Source organism: Natator depressus, chromosome 3 (genome assembly GCF_965152275.1).
Source record: "Natator depressus isolate rNatDep1 chromosome 3, rNatDep2.hap1, whole genome shotgun sequence".
Lineage (NCBI taxonomy): Eukaryota > Metazoa > Chordata > Testudines > Cheloniidae > Natator > Natator depressus.
Window position 1 is genome coordinate 63,863,673 of NC_134236.1, and position 21,981 is coordinate 63,885,653.

The 21,981-nt window shown below is 40.9% G+C and overlaps 1 protein-coding gene across 3 annotated transcripts in view; it reads left to right on the top strand.

Moving 5' to 3' along the window:
- Nucleotides 1-21,981, top strand: part of BCKDHB (branched chain keto acid dehydrogenase E1 subunit beta) — a 289,050-nt gene that overhangs the window by 236,957 nt on the left and 30,112 nt on the right. Inside the window, exon 10 of one of the 3 annotated variants that reach the window (XM_074948031.1) lies at nucleotides 1,200-1,697. The exons of the other annotated variants lie outside the window; for them this stretch is intronic. Coding sequence (XP_074804132.1) covers nucleotides 1,200-1,253 — 54 coding nt within the window. The 3' untranslated portion in view covers nucleotides 1,254-1,697. Of the gene's footprint in view, nucleotides 1-1,199; nucleotides 1,698-21,981 lie in introns of those variants that run through there. 3 annotated transcript variants of the gene reach the window in all.

Sequence of the window (21,981 nt, forward strand, 5' to 3'; positions counted from 1 at the left end):
AGTTCTGGGGGGGGCCGCCACCATTACCCCACCCCTGTCCGTGGACTCCGATGATGGGGTACTCTCCGCCATGGCTGAGGATTTTGCAGATGAGGAAGATGAGGAGGAGGAGGAGGACAAGCTTGGGGAGAGCACACAGCACACCGTTCTCCCCGGCAGCCAGGATCTTTTTATCACCCTGACTGAATTACCCTCCCAACCCAACAAAGCCAGAGAAGGGACCTTTGGTGAGTGTACCTTTTAAAATATAATACATGTTATAAAAGCAAGTGTTTTTTAATGATTAAGTAGCCCTGAGGACTTGGGATGCATTCGTGGCCAGTACTGCTACTGGAAAAGTCTGTTATCATGTCTAGGGGTGGAGCAGAAATCCTCCAGGGACATCTCCACGAAGCTCTCCTGGAGGTACTCTAAAAGCCTTTGCAGAAGGTTTCTGGGGAGAGCAGCCTTATTCAGTCCTCCATGGTAGGACATTTTACCACGCCATGCTAGTAGCAAGTAATCTGGTATCATTGCATGACAAAGCCTGGCAGCGTATGGTCCCGGTGTTTGCTGGCATTCAAGCAACATCCATTCTTTATCTCTGTGTTATCCTCAGGAGAGTGATATCATTCATGGTAACCTGGTTGAAATAGGGGAATTTGATTAAGGGGAGATTCAGAGGTGCCCATTCCTACTGGACCGTTTGCCTGTGGCTGAAAAGAAATCCTCCCCTCAGTTAGCCATGCGGTGGGAGGCGGGGCCATTGGCGCTGAGCTGTTCGCTTTTGACTAGCAGGGATCTTTCCTGACACCAGCCAGACGGTGGGGGGAGGGGAAAAGCGATCATCCCAGAGAATTTGATGAGGGGTGGGGGTTTACTGCTGCTGCACGTTAACAGGAAAACTGCAGCAGTAAATGGCCAACTCAACGGGCTTTGCTTCATATGGGAAAGGAGGGGGCTGCTGTTATGAAGGTTGCAGAAGCCGAAAGACTGTGGCTTACCATGGCCGCCTGCAAGCCGAATTCTGTTGCCCGGCCCTGCGTGTGTGATCTCTAACATCAAAGCCGCTGGCACTCAATATAAGATGCAAAATGCGACCTTGTACCAAAATCACGTGCGCTATGTAATGTGAATAGCGTTGCTCACCGTGAAAGAGTGTAGCCATTGTTCTGTAAAATGTATCTTTTTAAATACTTCACTCCCTTTTTTTCCTCCAGCAGGTGCAAATGTTTCAAGTCTCCCTCCTCCGTCCCAAAGGATATCTCATATAAGGCGGTGAAAAAAACGTACGCGCGATGACATGTTCTCTGAGCTCATGCAGTCGTCCAGCACTGACAGAGCTGGGTGGAGGGACACAATAGCAGACTACAGGATGGTGGCCGATGAACGTGAGGAGAGGTGGCAGCAGGAAGATCAGAGAAGGCATGAGGAAATGCTGGGGCTACTGCGGGATCAAATGAACATGCTCCGGCGTCTGGTGGAGGTTCATGAACGGCAGCAGGATCACAGACTGCCGCTGCAGCCCCTGTTTAACTGCCCTCCCTCCTCTCCAAGTTCCATAGCCTCCTCACCCAGATGCCCAAGAACGTGGGATGGGAGGCTCCGGGCACCCAACCACTCCACCCCAGTGGACAGCCCAAGCAAAGGAAGGCTGGCATTCAACAAGTTTTAAAGTGGCCTTTTCCTTCCCTCCTACCATTGTCCCACACTCCACCCAGGTTACCTTGTGAGTTATCTCCCTATTTTTATAATCAATAAATAATACATGTTTTTTAAATGATAGTGACTTTATTTCCTTTGCAAGCAAGCTGTGATCGAAGGGGGGACGGCAGGTGGTTTACAGGGAATTTAGAGGCAACCGACGGGGCGGGTTTTCATCAAGGAGAAACAAACAGAAGTGTCACACAGTACCCTGGCTAGTCATGAAACTGGTTTTCAAAGCTTCTCTCATGCGGACCGCTTCCTGCTGTGCTCTTCTAACTGCCCTGGTGTCTAGCTGCGCGTATTCAGCAGCCAGGCGATTTGCATCAACCTCCCACCCCACCATAAACGTCCCCCTTACTCTCACAGAGATTGTGGAGCACACAGCAAGCAGCAATAACAATGGGAATAGTGGTTTCGCTGAGGTCTGAGCAAGTCAGTAAACTGCGCCAGCGACCTTTTAAGCGTCCAAATGCACACGCTACCACCATTCTGCACTTGCTCAGCCTGTAGTTGAACAGCTCCTGACTACTGTCCAGGGTGCCTGTGTACGGCATCATGAGCCAGGGCATTCAGGGTTAGGCTGGGTCCCCAAGGATAACTATAGACATTTCAACATTTCCAACAGTTATTTTCTGGTCTGGGAAGTAAATCGCTTCCTGCAGCCATTTAAACAGACCAGAGTTCCTGAAGACGCAAATGTCATGAACCTTTCCCGGCCATCCCACGTTGATGTTGGTGAAACGTCCCTTGTGATCCACCAGTGCTTGCAGCACCATTGAAAAGTACCCCTTGCGGTTTATGTACTGGCTACCCTGGTGGTCCGGTCCCAAGATAGGGATATGCATTCCGTCTATAGCCCCACCACAGTTAGGGAATCCCATTGCAGCAAAGCCATCTAGTATGACCTGCACATTTCCCAGAGTCACTACCTTTGGTAGCAGCAGCTCAATGATTGCATTGGCTACTTGCATCACAGCAACCCCCACAGATTTGCCCACTCCAGTAGATTTGCCCACTCCAAATTGATTACCTACTGACTGGTAGTTGTCTGGCTTTGCAAGCTTCAACAGGACTATTGCCACTCGCTTGTGAACTGTGAGGGCTGCCCTCATCTTGGTATTCTTGCGCTTCAGGGCAGGGGAAAGCAAGTCACAAAGTTCCATGAAAGTGCCCTTACGCATGCGAAAGTTTCGGAGCCACTGGAAATCATTCCAGACCTGCAACACTATGCAGTCCCACCACTCTGTGCTTGTTTCCCGGGCCCAGAATTGGCGTTCCACAGCATGAGCCTGCCACATTAACACCATGATCTCTGTGAGGGGGCTTATTCCTTCACCCACTTACTTCCCTGGTCCTTCTCGCATGAACAGAGAACAACAATACCCGAAGTCCAAAGGTGCAAACAATTCTATGTTTACTGGGGTGAACTTCCAGCAAGCATGATTCCAGTTTCCTTCCTTAGTGTCCCCCTTCCCAGCTCTGACACCACAGAGCCTTAGACCTGTGTCCCTGTTCCCATTCCTGCCCTTAGCCAAACATGATTCCAATTTCCTTACCCCCATTCCCTGATCCCATTTCCCCCTTTAGCAAAACATGATTCCAATTTCCCCACCCCTGTTCCCATTTCCCTTCCCCACATCCACACCCACTCACTTCCTGATTGACTGCAGACTGTATAGTAAAACTTGAGCTCTGCTTAGCTATACCTTAACCAATCATTTTCCTGAAATTTAACTAACCGATCCTAACATATTGTAACATGATTATGTAACCAATTATATCCCACCACCTTAATTAGTTTACATCCAGCAAAATTAATTATACAGCAGACAGAAACAATCACAGAACCAGACAGATTATATAGACAAACAATAGCAAAGTGGGAACTATAATGACAAAACAATACAGAAGTGAGGATTTCACATCCCAGCTATTGATAGGTGAGTTCTTGCCAGACAGGATGCTATCAAACTAAGTTTCCTTTTATATCTTCTAGGCACTTCCCTTTCTCTGGAGGTGACAGGCATTATCAGGACAGGATTTTATTCCTAACAGCCCAATAGCACCTTATTTCAATGTGACTAGTTTGGAATGTGAGGTGACCGGTCACTTCCCAGCTTATGGCTGCCTCTGTTGCTTAGCCAAAGGCCTTAGCCTAAGAACAGGGCTTCACACTGTCACAGTAAGAGAAGAACCTTACACTGGCAGACAGTGATTTTGATTCTTTCTTTTATACCTCTATAACTAGCCAAGTGATAAGAATACACCTAAATTCTTAGAGTATAGGCCTTTATAGACAGGCCTTAATATCTATATCCTAACAATCTCTGAATTGCGGGGGAACACAGTTTTAGAGAAAAGTGTGTTCATGTCCTCATCACCGCGCTGCCGTCGCCTACTCGCCTGGTTTTTCAGGTGCTGGTTCTGCATACACTGCACAATAAAGCGCGAGGTGTTTACAATGGTCATAACTGCTGTGGTGAGCTGAACAGGCTCCATGTTTGCTGTGCTATGGCGTCTGCTCCTGCTTGAGCAATCCAGGGAAAAGGGCACGAAACGATTGTTTGCCATTGCTCTGGCGGAGGGAGGGGCGACTGACAACATGGCTTATAGGGTTGGCTTACAGGGAATTAAAATCAATAAAGGGATTGGCTTTGCGAGAAACAGAATGGCCCCCTCAAGGATAGAACTCAAAACCTCAAGGATAGAACTCAAAACTGAGTTTAGCAGGCCGTTGATTTCACGGAGGGAGGGAGGAGAAAATGAATACAAAACAAATCTGGTCTATTTCTTGTTCTGATCCACTTCATCTATCTTTGTACATCTTGCTGGCAGCAGACTGTGCAGTACAACCGCTAGCCATCGTCCTCTCCTGGGTGTTCGGCAGAAGACGGTGCAGTATGACTGCTGGCCATCGTCTTCTGCTGGCTACAGATTAAAAGACAGTGCACTGCTGGTAGGACTGAATCGCCATGAGACGAAACTTAAAAGGGAAATGACCTGGCTGAGTCACTCCCATGTTTGCCCAGGCACCCCTGACCTCATCGAGGTCGGTTAAAAGAGCACCCTGGACTCCGTCAACGACGGCTACCAGTCATACTGCACTGTCTGCTGCCAAAAGGCAATAAACTGCTGTTGTGTAGCAATGCAGTACCGCATCTGCCAGCACCCAGGAGACATGGTGATGGTTATCTGAGCGGCTCCATGCTTGCCGTGGTACGACGTCTGCACAGGTAACTCAAGAAAAAAGGCGCAAAACGATTGTCTGCCGTTGCTTTCTTGGAAGGAGGGAGGGAAGGGGGGCATGATGATATGTATCCAGAACCACCTGCAACAATGTTTTAGCCCCATCAGGCACTGGGATTTCTACCCAGAATTCAAATGGGTGGTGGAGACTGCGGGAACTGTGGGATAGCTACCCACAGTGCAACGCTCCAGAAGTCGACGATTGCCTCGGTACTGTGGACACACTCCGCCGACTACATGCACTTAGAGTATTTGTGTGGGGACACACACAATCGACTGGATAAAAACACTTTCTACAAAACCGACTTCTATAAATTTGACCTAATTTCGTAGTGTAGACGAGGCCCAAGAGAGCAAGAGGGGGAAACCCTTTTGCTCTCTTCCAACTTGTGTACGGCTCTGTCATTTGCGTCCCCTCAAAGTGCTGGTACACTTGTTCAAACTTTGCAAACTGCCACGTTGTCTGATGGCTCTATTTCCTGAAATCCTGACAGTTTATGCAAAGGCATCTGGCTGTACTGGGGGAGCAAGCCTTAAACCGGCCAGCTCCTTTTAGGATTCTCCCCCCTCACCTCCCATCAAAGTTACCAAAATTATTTTCTAATCTGTTTTGTTCTGGGCCTTTTTTGTTTTTTTCTGCCATAAATTTTCAGCAGTGAACATCTCATACTAAGAAGATGGACGGGTTGGTGCATATTTCTGATGTGAAACATTTGCAATAGTTTTGTTTGATTGTTTTAATTCCACCTTTACAGTCTGCAGCGTGTGGTTAAAAGTGATCCTGCTGCTAACTGCCTGTATTTTCCTTGAGCGAAACTGCTTAATTTCTGCTTTGTGGAAATTTAGGAGACTCAGATAGGTAGGAAAAACAAAGGAAACATGGCTGAAGATTTTGTTGGCGGCTTTCAGGTCTGAGAATAACGAATGAAACAAGTATTGTTTGACCTACTTCCAAAAGGGAAGAAGAGCTTCTTTGAAATAAAAAGCTATAAAGTGATCTTCTTTCTTTGGAAGAAAAAAAACATTGTGTAATCTCCAGGATTTAAAACTGGAATTCGTTGTGTAATTACTGCTGAGACCTATCATTCACTGAAAGGCTTGACAGTTCTTGCATTAAGCTTCTTGTGAAGGTGAATTTTCAGTGCATTTAGTAAATGTGTTTTAGACAAGTTTTTATAAGGAAAAATAACAGTGGAAAAAATGAAACCCTGCAAATCTTAGGAACATCTGCACATAGGCACCTTGCCGCTGGCATTCCTCCACCTTTGGTCCCTGGAAGCACTGCTCAAGGGAGCCACTCCCCCAGGGACTCTGTCCAGCCATGGCTGCCCTTGACGGGGGTGGAAGCTGGAAAGCGGGGCTCCCCTGTAGGAAGGAAGCTCCATGGTGAAAGTACTACATCTGTATAAAGACAGTCATAGAATATCGGGGTTGGAAGGGACCTCAGGAGGGCATCTAGTCCAACCCCCTGCTCAAAGCTGGACCAATCCCCAACTAAATCATCCCAGCCAGGGGTTTGTCAAACCTGACCTTAAATGAGGAGTCTGGTGGCACCTTAAAGACTAACAGATTTATTTGGGCATAAGCTTTCATGGGTAAAAAACTTCTCTGAAGAAGTGGGTTTTTTACCCATGAAAGCTTATGCCCAAATAAATCTGTTAGTCTTTAAGGTGCCACCGGACTCTTTTGTTGTTTTTGTAGCTACAGACTAACATGGCTACCCCTCTGATACATCTGTATAATTTCTCCGGACCCACAAAGGGATGATGTGCATCCACTCTTCTTCTCACCTTGCCTCTGCCCTACTCTACTCAACGCAAGTCCTCCCACAGTTTCCTTGCCTGCCATGAAACCAAACCCCACAGAGGGCCACCTGTGGATTTTGGGGATGGTTTCATAAAGGTGACTGACCCCACTCTTTCTGTGCATGCTAGTAGGGGGACATCAATGTACAAAGGGGACTTTGGACTAGAGCAACACAAAATGACCCTTTTCAGCTACAGCACCAGTAATCCATATTTATGGATTATAAATGTGTTCAAAATTGAGACTCAAGAACAGTAGCTAAGGGATAAAATGGCATATTGTTTGTTTTAGAAAGATTTCAAATCGTAAAAGCTTTCACTTGCAGAAAGCTGCCCGGCTACTAATAAGCCTACAGTACTGATGCAAGTATCTACGCAAGCAAGCTTTCTAGTTTACTTTGCGCTTCCCCATATACAAAACAAACAGACAGCTAATGATTGGGTAAATACAGTGGGACTGTACTTTGTGCACTGCATGTTCTAAGCTTGAGTGTTTTGGTCTGTCTTTTGTTTGTCTATTTTTATACTCTTTCACAACCACATTTTGTAATAATGGAATATTAGAGTTCCTAGTACAGTACGGAGACCTAACACAAGGAATGTATTATGCACACTTTTTTCAACCTGAAGAGTTCTCCAGTGCCAATTTTTTTTGGCTTTTATTATATTATACTAATAAAATATGAACAGCGAGGGGATTTTACACTGTATGATTCGCTCATGCAGGGGTGTGTGTCCAAAGCAAAACAAAATGTGAAATTGAGAAAAAAGCATCAATCAAATTTTGGCATATCCATTTTCTTTTTTTCCTTTCTCCTTTTTTAAAATGAAATCCTTAAATAAATTTCTTAAATTTACAAGAGCAACAGTTCTAGGTGGAAAAAATTCCATTGGCTTATAAGTCTTGCCAGTTGTGACTTTTGTATTCATCCACAAAAACCACATTCAAGTAGCATGAAGAATCTGACTTAGAAGCCACAAAAGCAAATCAATTCAGAGTTTAAAACCAGGCTGATTCTTGGGCTTCTATGTGTTCCATTTTTCCTAGGTCTTGTAGCACATGTACAGAAGTGATGGCATTTCTTTTGCAACATGAACAACTAGGCTGCAAGCTGCAGAGCTGGAGTACATGAATTTGAAATCCTTTTGTAGTTCTACTAATTTTAGCTTTCACTATTGTAGCTTCATAGGTCAGAGAGTGACCCTGGGAATCATTATCCAGGAAAACAAACTTGGATCCCTGTTAAAATAATAAAACAAATATTAAAGGAAAAATGTTTATACCTATTTATTTGATGTGAAAACTATGCGCAATTAACTGCATAGTTTATGCTTAACGTCTAGTACAGGGTTGGTAATTTATAAATATATATTAATAACCATAATATAAAGAACAAAATGCTAAACAAATTCAGTCACTTTTGGATCAGATTACAAAATTAGATGAGGGGAATGGAGTAGATGAAATCAATCTGAATTTTTGTATTGAGACAGTGCCTCATAAAGCTTTGCTAGAATAATTCGTACATATTAGCACAGTATAATTACAATGAAATAGACTGAGAACTGGGTAAAGGCTGTAAGGAAAGAATCATCTGTGTTAGACTCAGTTTATTTAACATCTTTATTAATAATCTGGAGGGAATAAGAGAGAAAAACCATGATCACAGATGATATTTCATAAATTCTCCATTTTTAGTTTTTAGAGGACAGAGGTTTTGATATTCAGGGGCATATCAATTAGATGCACTTCTACAACTAGTGCAGAAAGGGTTCTGAACAGGGACTCAAAAGACACACTTTTATTTCCTGGCTCACCCACAGATTTCCCTTCCAGTCCTACATTTCTGTGATTCTATGATATCCTGTGTGAGCTTGGACAAGTCACCTAATCTATCGTGTGCCTCAGCTCCCCATCGATAAAATGGGAGTAATACTTCCCTACTTCAACAAAGTGTAGGATAAAAAAAATCCTTTTATGATTATGAGGCACTCAGATACTATGGTGATGAGAGCTGTATGAGTACTTAGGGAGGGAGGTAGATAGTGACATGCACAGATACATGGTTAGAGAAATATTTTGTTTTGTTCAAAATAGTAAGACCGTTGAAGTAAGCTTTGCCAACAAAGATTTCAGGTGATTTATGAAACAAGTTAAGTCCAGTATCATTCAATATGATATAGCTTGACATCAATCTCTCTCCTCAATAAAATTCTAACAACTTTTGTCTTCCCATTTATGAAAGTCTGTTCACTTTTCAAAAGGTGTTTCATTATTATTGCCAAAGTTTCCTTGGCATCTTCTTTCATATCTTCCCCCTTTTGTCCCTGACACTCTGTCTAAAGATTCTTTTGTTGCTTCTATTTCAGAAGGGCACACACTGATATATTCTGTATTGATTGTAGAACAGTGTTGGAATTAAGGCTTTCATCCACCCTTATTGAATTTCATTCAGTTTCTTTACAAAGTCAATTCTCTATTTTTTTCAAGCACTGTTTGTGGCACTTGGCGAAGCAGTAAAATCAGATAAACATTAAAAGGAAGTAAAAACTTTTTTTTTTCCTTTGCCTTTATCTGTGACATACCTACCTACTACTTTATTTATCTTGCATTTAAAATGTCTGCTGGAAAAATTGCTAATTCACTGGTATTTGATTTGTGAGAAGTGCATTTTAATTTCAGGTTATTCAGGTGCTAAACTGTTCATTGATCTTTTTATCTTAAGGGAAAGTATGTTTATAGTGTAGTTTATGAATAACAGCTGTGTTTTCCTGCCAAGGGGCTAGTAAGAGGCTAAATTTTTTGTTTTCTCTTCATTTGTATTCATGTAGAGTTAAAAAAAAATTCTAGACTTTTTAGGCTTCCCTTATAATTTGCTTTCTCCTTTTGTGCATTCCTCCATGTTTCTCTCAACACTCAGTTTTCTTTCTGCTCTCTGTTGTGTTTAATGTTTTTTCAACTGTGTAATACTGAAAACACACCTTGGCCAGCAGTTTTTCTTTATATTGGCTGAGGAAAAAAATGCTGGTTTTGGAAACACTATGTCAGCATAGTAATACCCACAGCCTGCTTTACATCATAAAGATGCAAATCCTCCATGAGCCCTGATTCAGCATGGACAGTGTGGTTTTTCAGTCAAAGGGAGGTGAGCACAGCAATGGGATGCAGGGTAGTGTGGCCATACTGCTTGTATATTATCTAGCTGGGGAGAGGGGTGGGCTTACCTACACTCTGTTGTGCAGAGCTTGTTGGAGAAAGCCCAGGGAGCAATGAAGGCAAAGGCAGTGAATCTGCCACTACCTGGACTCACTGTTCATTTTCTTTCTTTCTCATCACGTGGGTGAGCGATATTGCTGCCACAAAGACTACTGCAGCTCTGATGCTGATGAAATCAAGTCTGTCACGTATCTCTGCTGCTTTTCATGAGTTACCTTTCTCCCTCAAGCCTCCAATTCCCATGGAAATCCCCAGTGCACACTGTGTGAGTTGAGCTAGCAGGGGTTCCCACCGCTTTATTGGCCAGGAATGGTGAACCGTGGCCACTGGAAGCTGCGAGCAGCCGTACCTCTGGATGCTCAGGTAAACAAAGTGTCTCACGGCCTACCAGGGGCTTACCCTGAACAAGCCATGAACCAACTCTGGGAACCCCTGAGCTGTGGGCTACAGGGAGGATTTGGTCCCAATATTATACCTGGCACTTTAAGCACATCAGAGAGCTTGGATTGGCACAACATTTATATTAGTTTCTTTTAAAACTTTTGCCAATCCAGGAAATAATATGGAGGCATGGCTAGTCTCAAACCCAAAATGCCAGATCCCCATCTTCCCATTCAAACTTCTCCTGAAAGGTCATTCACTCTGACATCTACAAACAGTAAATCGTGATGAATATCTTTGCCTCCTACAGTTTGCACTGGAGAAGAAAATAATTAGATCAAAAAACCTCCCACCCCTAAACAGGTAATTCAAGTTAATTCCCTCTTCTGGACCTCAAAAGGCAGGTTTACACTGCCGCATATGTCGATATAATTACATCGCTGAGGAGTGTAAAAAAAGCCACCTCCCAAGCGGCACAAGTTACAGCAACCTAAGCGCTGGCCACACCAGCACTGTGTCAGTGGGAGAAGCTCTCCTGCTAACATAGCTTCCGCCTCTCACAGAGGTGGAGTAATTATGCCAACAGGAGAGCTCTCTCCCATTAGCTTATAGTGTCTTCGCCAGACGTGCCACAGTGGCGCAGCAGAGCTCTTCTAGTATAGACTAGCAGCTCTTGACTTTCTTGTATCTGTTGTTTATACCGTACGTTATTTGGGGAAGGGATTGTATTCAGATGTGTCTCTAGCACAGTACTAAGCACATTACTGGCACTTAACTAATAATACATGAAGCGAAAAGAGCAGATACATGCAGCAGTATATTTTTCCACTTCATCTTGCTTTTCTTTCTTTGAATCAAGAGTGCTTTGCGTATTGTAAAGCACCAGAAAGCTTTATAAAATGTTTCTATGATCCTAGGTCAACAACTGTATTATGTTTTTCAATTTTCAGGAGTTCTATTGCAAAAAGATAAAATGTCTTTTCTTAAAAGATATGGCTGTGTTCAGCCAGTAGCAGTGCTAAGGAATCTTAGCTTTATAAATGGACCAATACAGTCTTTTTACTTGCTAGCTAAAAGGGAAGATGCTGGATTGGAATTACAACTTCAGTCAAAGTAGTAAAAGAGGATGGGCATCTAAGTGTCTGGTATGATTAACAAGTCTATTAGTGCCTAGATACTGTGGGGATGGGCATCCTAGAAATATCTTAGAAAAATAAAGGCCCTGTGGTTTGATGTAGTGAACAATGGTGGCCACAGGAAACTGGGTGCAGTTCTCTGATCCTCAGCCACCCAGCCATGGCAGAAGATAAAGCATCAAGGGCCTATGCTAACTGCTACCACTTGCAGATCTGTAATGGACCTTCTGTCAATGGAGGATCAGACATAGTGGGGATCCACTTCACCATGTCCCCTCCTGCTTATGGAGTACAAACTAGCATAGCAGATTGGAAAATCCAGCCCACCGAAGTTTATCAGTTTATGTATTTGTTCTAAAGTGAATTTCTTGATAGATAAAACCTTGTTACTTGTGAGCAACATTAATTACAATGGAAATAAAGGGAAATTCCTGAAAGCATATTTGTGAAATTGATCTGTGACAGTTATAGTTCAAATTATGAAAAGCTTTAGTCACCATCTTGAGAGAGAGAGAGCTTGTGCTGTACACTGTGTTAGCATTTCTCACCTCCTAAATTCTTTCTCTCTAATAGTCTTTCAAGAGCACGCATTAACAATCAAGCCAATTTCCTCTTACTTAAATAGTTTCTCAGTGATGTTTACATGCTTCTCTGTAGGATTCACTTACTGACAGGATTTCGAAGGATACTATTAAGTAATTGAGCCAAGTGAAGGTTGATAATTTTTGAGAGAAGGAAACAGTTTGTTTAAAAAAATCAAAAGGGTTGGGGCTCAAGATGAATTCAGGGGTCTATATTAGGGGATCCCTGGTTTGTACTTTGTGATGCAGATGTTTGCTTGTCAGGTGGGTTTTGTTTATCCATTTTTGTTCTTTTTCTTGTTTTTAATCTTTATTTTAATTATCCCCATTCTCTTTTCTCTCACTCAGCAACTTTCACTTATTTGAACTATTTTTTCAAAAGTCCTTAGAAGGAAAACAGTCATCTGGCCTCATTAAAAAGATAATATTAAAAATACACTTCCTTGAGGTATAACAGAAATGTATTAAGACACACACACTAGTTTATCATTAACTCAGACCATAATTACCCTTCTGTAATTATTTTGTTTTATGGAGGTGCAAATAATCTGCGCTCATCTTGACAATACCATTTATATTGCTAATGCCTAAAATCAGTGTGGTACAGAAACAGGTTTGCTGAATTCAGCACAAAATATGCAGTTTTTTGAGCCATGCAAGCACTGAAAGAATAAGGGTCAGACCAGTGGTTCTCAAACTGTGGGTCAGGACCCTAAAGTGGGTCGTGACTCATTTTTAATGGGGTCACCACGTCTGGCTTAGACTTGCTGGGGGCATAGCCCAAGTCTGAGGGCTACAGCCCTTGTTGGTAAGGCTCAAGTTATAGGCCCCCTGCCTGGGGCTGAAGCCCTTGGGCTTCGGCTTTGGCCCCCCCGTCCTGGGGAAGTGGGGCTTTGGCTTGGGAGGGCTCAGGCTTCGGTCCCCCCCCGGGGTCCTGTAGTAATTTTTGTTGTCCGAAGGGGGTCACGGTGCATTGAAGTTTGAGAACCCCTGGGCTAGACTGTGCATCCTGTGATCATATTGGTAAGCAATTATTGACATTGCTGGGGCTGCCTGTGTGAATAAATGCTCACCAACAAGAGTAAATATAGCATAATTGAGCCCCATCAATGCTGGCTATGCATCAGTCTGATCTCTTCAATAAAAATGTTGACTGACAATTGAGGAGGAAGAAGTTACATAAGAACAGCCACACTGGGTCAGATCAAAGGTCCATCTCGCCCAGTATCCTGTGTTCCGACAGTGGCCAATGCCAGGTGCCCGGGAGGGAATGAACAGAACAGGGCGATCATCGAGTGATCCATCCCCTGTCGCTCATTCCCAGCTTCTGGCACCCAGAGGCTAGGGACACCATCCCTGTCCATCGTGGCTAATAGCCATTGATGAACCTATTCTCCATTAACTTATCTAGTTATTTTTTGAACCCTGTTATAGTCTTGGCCTTCACAACATCCTCTGGCAAGGAGTTCCACAGGCTGACTGTGTGTTGTGTGGAAAAAATACTTTCTTTTATTTGTTTGAAACCTGCTGCCTATTAATTTCATTTGGTGACTGCTAGTTCTTGTGTTATGAAAAGGAGTAAATAACACTTCCTTATTTACTTTCTCCACACCTGTCATGATTTTATAGACCTCTATCATCTACCCCCTTAGTCATCTCTTTTCCCAGCTGAAAAGTCCCAGTCTTATTAATCTCCCTCATATGGAAGTCGTTCCATACCCCTAATCATTTTTGTTGCTCTTTTCTGACCCTTTTCCAAAAACTTGCAAAACAGTGCAAAAAAAAAAAATAGCGGTGGACTTGCCTGACTGTTATCCTCCAGCTCAAAGATGACATGGGGTTTAATTTGGGAATTTAATTGGTTAATTTGATTATTTTGTAATATAGTGAACAGAAGGAAGAATTTTCTGAATATTTCTTAATATTCAAAACACATTTTGAATCACCTGAATTCATTACTATTTCATTTCCATAGACATAGATTTACTAGTGTGTCTCTTCCCCAAAAGCGATATTTTAGTTGCTGTGGTTGAATATTGGCTGAAAGTGAATTTCAAATTCTATGTGTCATAGTGAAATTCTCAGTTTTAAACTGATTTGTTGGCTAGTCGCGTAAGTTATCTAAGTAAGGAACAGAAACGGTGCTACATGATCTATGTAATCAGCCAGCACAGAAAAAATTGCAAATATTCATAGTAAATGGTTTACAGGTTGTGCATATTAAGAATTCTGCTCTGAAGAAATCTACAAATTTTGAATACATTTGAGAATTTTGTCCTCAGCTCCAACAATTAATAAACAAGAAAATGGCAACATGTTCATAAAATACATTTGTTACAAATTATTTGTTCAGCTCTGCTGGTGAAGGCAAACAGTTATGGTGAGGCATTCATTTTTAAGACATTGTATACTTTGGGAAAAACAAATTATTTTTCAGTAGGCATTAGTTTCCACTTAAAGGGATAGAGGTATATTTAAGAGAAGCTAAGCCTTCAGAATAATTTAAGGGAGACCTTTTAAAACATGGTTAACATTTAGATTAGATTATGTATTCAGGCAGTCAAGAAATAGAAGAGATCTACAACAAAGTCTAGTGAGAGTTAAGAATTCCATTATGAGGAGCTACACATAGTGAGAGCAATAAGTTATGGCAATTTAATATAACATGAAGCATCAGACTTAGAAATTATACAGCAGAGAGAGAGGGGGACAGAGAACAAGCAGCAAAAGCATGTCAGGTTGCTCAAAAAAAAATGATTAATTCAATTCTGAATAAGGCTCTCTTATTCAAGGATAAGCGTGTCTACACATAGAGTTAATCAGCAATAGTTAAATTCACACCCTATCTTATTCTTGATTAATTTTCATGTGTAGACCAGCCCTACCGCACAATAATGTCAGTTTAAAGTAAGCATTAACTATTCAATTGTTGATCTTCTTTCTAGATAGTTTGGGGAAGGGGATTGGAATGAAGCCCAACAGGGGAGGTGTGTTAAGCGGTAATTGGGAGTTGCTGCATGAATGGAATACTGAAGGAAGAAAAAAGGGGAGAGATACAAAGACAAGAAAAAGGGGAGAATGGGGAAGGAAGAGAAACAAAGGACAGAAATAGCAGTAGTTCCTAAAGACAGTATACTTTCCCGTAGAGGAGCTGAGTGCAATCATAAGGAGCTGAACATATAATCACAACTATAATAAACTAATAGTTTAGTTACAATTGAAAGCTATATTCTACCCTTGATCTATGTGCAAGCCTCCTGTTCACATCATTTGCAGCTGTGCTGTGGATTGAGGAGATTATGTAGTTCTAACTGTATATGGACCATAATTAAAAATGGAACTCGGCTCTCTCCACAGATTGTGTCTGATACCACCGAGCCAGAACATACTCCAATACACCATAAAGATTCACAGTGTGCTGAACATAGGTCATTTAACTGATGTGGAGTGGATAGATAATATGCCATCTTCCTCTGAAGCATGGCATGGAGGGCATTGCTGTAAAAAAAATTTGTTGTTTGTTTCTTGTTAAATAAATTGTATCTAGCATAAATGAGTTGTTCCCTGTGCCCCTCTGCCCAATGGATGAGTAGGTTATGTTCTTAAGATGCTTTCTTTCATGCCAGTTACGTTTTTTCATGGTGCAAATATTCTCCTGCAAGGAAAGTTAGTTTATAAACTGCAGTGCTGGAATACAAATATAATAGTGCTAAAAGAACAGTTAGTTACATAACCTTATAATAGTCCAATTATGTGGATGCTCTCGTTAGGCATATATTTTTGATTAGGCAACTGAGGCTTTCATTGAAATGGAACTACAATACTTTAACTAGATTAAGTATGAGAAAATAAAATTAAACCACATTATAGAAAAAATAAAGATTAAAACACAGTTGAAGCAATACAGTCTGAGCAAAAACTCATGAAATATCTACAATTAAGGATTTTTTTACACAAAAGTTATTCAATAATTGCATATGACATGGTTTATTTTATCAGCAGCCGCAGTATATGTAGTCAGATTACAGATTATTTGCTTGGTTTTAAAGGTGAACAAGTATTTCAGCAAACTCTTAAAAGGAGAGTCATTTGTTCCTGAGATTTTTAGATTAATAGTAAATTGTAAAATTTGTGGAAATAGAAGTATGAGCATTAGTTCCCTTAACAAGCATTGTGTGCAATTTAACTAATTTGTACATGTGCTATAGTTTCTAAATACCTATTTTAAAAGTTACCCTCAGATTTCTAGTTCTCAAGTAAGAAACTGATGTAGACTTTTTCTGTGCAGAGTGGGAATCAGCTTTGTAAACATCTGCAGTCTGGCTGGAATCAGTGAAACTCTAGATTCATCATTTGGTAAATGGTGAAGTTCTAACAGCCCATGTCCAAATTCTGTGTTCAGTCTTCATTTTTGAAAATTAACGAGAGGAAATTACTCATTGTTCACCTCAAAATTCCTAAATAAGTACACCAAGGAGTTAAAAAACATGGTTCACAGTTGTGAAGCTCTCTAGGTTCACATTATTGGCAACTAACCCAGTGTTCTGTCGCCACTCAAATTGAGGTATATAATCCAAAACAAATATTCAGTTAGTTCATGTAGGCACAGAGAAATGTCATAAAATGGTAAATCATGGGAGCCAATTTCTAACATTAAGGATAAGTGGGAAAATATGAAACGGTCAGTGTAAAAGAAATTAGGTAAATATAGTGGCAGGCAAATAAATGTGTTCATGCGAGTATGTTACACAGGCATAAACTATTGAACGTTCCGGCACCACACTAGTATGTTTTATACTTTGTTTTACACTTCAGAGCCTTTTGGCACATAGGAGTTTCCAGGCCTGGTGCTTGACAGTTTTTTGGCTTGATAGCTTTTATCTGTTCCTTAGTGGCTTGTTTGATCTAGGACATGCTGTATTAGGTCTGCCAGAATTTGCTGATTTGCTACTCTGTATTTAAAAAAAAAAAAAAGTTGGACTGTGTAAGCAACTGTGAAGTCACTGGAGTTATGACAGTTCTGTAGATAACAATAAAATGACTAATGTTCCCAGTTATATTTGTGGATTGAATAATTGAATTTCACTTTTGACTCTTGGTTAACTCAATCTGGACACCAAAACTCAGCAGCAACTAGTGCTTAGATTTTTAGTTTACCATCATCAGCCCAGTATCACTTGCTGTATGACTCGTTCCCACCCTCTACCAAGGATCAGGATGTTAGTGGTTGTGTAAGCAGAATGCAGGCTTCTTGTAGCTATTGCTGACGTGTATCATAATCATCCCCATTAGATTTATCTTTCATATGACAGTACAGATCATAATTCTCTCAGTTGTTGTAAAAGGGATTTCAAGATAATTTTGAGTGAATTTATTGTGCTAGCTGTCATCATCAAATTGTAGATAAGTAATCCATGTACTTAGAAGGTCCCCCTGCAAGAAAAGGGGTCCATAGGTAGGTAAAAGCTGTTATGACAACAATAATTTAACCATTTGTTCTACTTACCTTACACTTAAAGGGGAAATTTAGGGCTGAACTTTTAGATGCCGACTCTAAATTCATATGCATTATTTTCTGCATGCACAACCCCCTTCCCTTGTTAGGCATCTAACTACCCAATTTATACATGTAAATATTGTTTGTGCATGTTTGCAGGTATTTGCACAAACTGATTTGGAGGCCAGCTGAGGACACTTTTAAAAATTTAGCCCTTAAACTTAGTATAGCCAGTAACTATTCAACTGTGTTGCAGTTTTGTGTTCAAAATGAATTCTGAACAAGACTAAAGCTCTGACTCTATTCCACAGAAGATCAAACCTTTAGTCATCTATATAAAATCCATCCAATGTGGTTGCCACTTGAAGTTTAACGGATGGTGTATTTCAAATAAAGAATAGTACGAAACGAAAGTGGTTTTATTTGAAGTGAACACATGATGATTGGAACAAGTTTTTATTAGTTTGGTTCATGATTGCTTCCAAAGAGCTGTGCAAGGAGACCAGATGGTACCTTATGATAGTGCTGGAATTCCTGTAAGACAGATGCAGGACCAATTTTTCCAGTATCTATATGCAGTTTATGGCATAGATGGAGAGAGAGAGGATGCTGATATTTGCTAATATCAATGCCAGCCCTTCTCTGTACTTGCATAGGCAAAATACCTAGAGACTTCAATGGGAGTTTTGCCTACAGGAGGTGTGAGGGTAGCAGGATTGGGCCCAGAGAAACCAAAGCAAAGAAGCAATTTACAGGAGAATAAGAGATTAATTTTATGTCTTTTGTAAATTTACAGGTTAGTGGGCCATCACTTTTATAGTCTCTAAAGAATAAAAATCAGAAGCTTGTGTATGGTTTGAGTACAACCTGTTTCATATTGTTTCCTATTCAAAATAACCTTCACTACATAACAATATTATAAAATTATCTTTATTGACAGTATCAAGATGGAATAAATTTGTGTCAAATGCTAATGACAGTGGTTTAGTCTGTAGTGGCACAAACAGTTTCTATATGAAATTTTAAGTACCAAATACTGAGAAACAGACATGCTTCAGTTTCAGCATAGGCTGTATTATGAATAACAGATGAAAGCCTGCCTGATCTGTGTGGTGCTAAACACCATCAACTCTTATTGACCTAGATGCACAATGGAAATTGAGAGCAATCAGAACCTCCAAACACTGGGACATTTAGATCTTGTGATGAAATAAAAAAAAAAGTTTTTTGACGATCAGAAAACTAAAGAGCAGATCTTTAAATATAAACATTTTCAGAATAGTAACAAGGATGTGTCTGAATGAAGCAATTTAGGTTGTTTATGTTTATCATAAGATTAAGAGAAAATAAGCTACTTCTATTTAAATATTATTAGCAATAATTTAACTTTTAAAAGTGTATACAGCAGAAAATACATGCTGTCATGCATGTTAATCACCATAAACATATTTTTCTACTTCCATTACTTAGAACTAAAAGGTAATTAATTACTCCAAATTCTTTTTAAGTATAAACCAAGGTAGCAATTAGCAAATGTATCAGCCTTTCAAATAAGTAGTATTTTAAAGTGTTATTTACTGCAGCAGCACTGAAATTGTGTTAATTGCTTCCACATGCTCAAGATTGTAATATCAGCTTTTGAATTTAACAGTCTCTTGGTGGTTGTATGACATGAGACTTACTTTTTTTTACTGTAGATTTTTATCAAAAACCTCAAGTACAGCATAGAAATTCTGAAAATATGTTGATTCGAATAGATTAATTCCTTTTTTATTGAGCTGATCTGTTTATCATTTTCTGAAGGTTACTAAATATTTTTCTATAGCTTGGGGAAAAGTATCACTTCACAGTTTACTGCAAAAATCAAAGTGTATGGGTAAAAATATTCCCTTTCTTTACTGATGGATCAGTACATTGCCATTTGAAACACATGCTTTCAGGGGATGAAAAATTTATCAAAGGACTGGAAAAATGCAGTGAAAAATGCATTGAACATAAAATATCAAATCTGGTTTGTATAAATAAACATGTTGCTGCTAAAAGTCGGGATTTCCCTAAAAAATCTGCTACTGCAATGTTAGCATCAAGAACAGTACTGAATAACAAAACAGAAACTGAATGTGTTTAATTTTTTGCCACTTAGTGCACAAATTTTTAGAGTAGAAAATATTTCAGGAAATTGTAAAATAATAAAGAAGTATATAAATTAGAAGATATCCAGGAATAATCTCCCTCATGAAGTGCAGTCCATGGTATTTCCAAACAGTTATACATAATTCATTTGCCTCAGATGAAGATGAAATAGAAATCCAAACTACTCTGCCTTGCATATAGTTTGTAAGCTGATCCCTGTGTATAAAATCTTGGGGGTTATATAAATGTACCTGTAAATGAATTTTTCAACTTTCACTTAGATATAGTCTTCTTGAATCCTAAAACCTCAGACTCGAGTTATCTGAACAGGGAATCAAAAATACCAGTATTGGTGAAATCCAAAAGGCATACGAAGAACAGCTTTTGGATGTAAAAGTCCAAGGATAACGTCGATGGTGTTGCTGGAAAAAGAAAAAAAGTGAAAGCTACATGCTTTTGTTGGAGAGCTGAAATAGATGAATCCTTAAGTATTTTATGATTGACTGCTGCTCTAAATGCAGCCAAACTTTTACTGTTCAGCATTGTCGCAGAAAATAAGTTATCTGCAAGCCCAAGTTTCTGTAATTAAATCCTGGAAGGCCCCTTGGGTGGCTAGCACTGACTGGTGTATTATTATTCAACAGAAACAAGCATCACATTTCCTTTATGAAATATGCAAGCAAATGTATGGCATGTCAGTCTGTTTACCCAATACGTTTTTAAACAGTTGTTCTGGGAATTGGTCCTGCTTCGAGCAGGGGGTTGGACTAGATGACCTTCTGGGGTCCCTTCCAACCCTGATATTCTATGATTCTATGATTCTCTCTTAAAAATAAACTGTATTGAAAACGTACAAATTCTTGTGCTTGAATGCCACTGTATATTATGGCTAGATCGCATTGAAAGTGTCTGCAGCCTTGCTACCCCAGAAACTCTGGGATCTGTAGCTAACGTGCCGACTTATTCAGAAGAAAGGCTGGCTCCTCCCTTACAATCAGCAAACTCTCTGCCTTAAAATTTAAGCCTTGTGTTGGACTGGCCCAAGGTATAGTACTGAGGGGATAATTTATTCCTCTGCAGCTATTACCTCCAATAATAGTTGTATTCCATTTGAATAATGAAAGTGCAGTTGAGGGAGGCCTGGGAGATGGGAGACAGAACTTTCATGGGTACTCGACTTGCACTATAAATAAGAGTGACAACAGACATCACCACTTTCAGAATAAATAGAATATTAGGGTTGGAAGAGACCTCAGGAGGTCATCTAGTCCAATCCCCGCTCAAAGCAGGATCAACACCAGCTAAATCATCCCAGCCAGGGTTTTGTCAAGCCGGGCCTTAAAAACCTCTAAGGATGGAGATTCTACCACCTCCCTAGGTAACCCATTCCAGTGCTTCACCATTCTCCTAGTGAAATAGTGTTTCCTAATCTTCAACCTAGACCTCCCCCACTGCAACTTGAGACCATTGCTTATTGTTCTGTCATCTGCCACCACTGAGAACAGCCTGGCTCCATCCTCTTTGGAACCCCCCTTTGGGTAGTTGAAGGCTGCTATCAAATCCCCCCTCACTCTTCTTTTCTGCAAACTAAATAACCCCAGTTCCCTCAACCTCTCCTTGTAAGTCATGTGCCCCAGCCCCCTGATCATTTTTGTTGCCCTCTACTGGACTCTCTCCAATTTGTCCACATCCCTTCTGTAGTGGGGGGACCAAAACCGGACACAGTACTCCAGGTGTGGCCTCACCAGTGTCGAATGGAGGGGAATAATCACTTCCCTTGATCTGCTGACAATGCTCTGACTAATACAGCCCAATATGCTGCTGGCCTTTTTGGCAATGAGGGCACACTGCTGACTCATAACCAGCTTCTCCTCCACTGTAATCCCCAGGTCCTTTTCTGCAGAGCTGCTGCTTAGCCAGTCATGGGATTCTTCCATCCGAAGTGCAGGACTCTGCACTTGTCCTTGTTGAACCTCATCAGATTTCTTTTGGCCCAATCCTCTAATTTTTCTAGGTCACTCTGGACCCTATCCCTACCCTCCAGTGTATCTACCTCTTCCCCCAGCTTAGTGTCATCTGCAAATTTGCAGAGGGTGCAATTAATCCCATCATCCAGATCACTGATAAAGATGTTGAACAAAACCAGCCCCAGGACCGACCCCTGGGGCACTGTGGTTGACACCGGCTGCCAACTAGACATCGAGCTGTTGAAGAACTGACCTCATTTCTTCGATGTAGCTTTCCCTCAATGCATTCTTCCGATACAACACACCCTTTCCTTAACACAAACGTATATTCA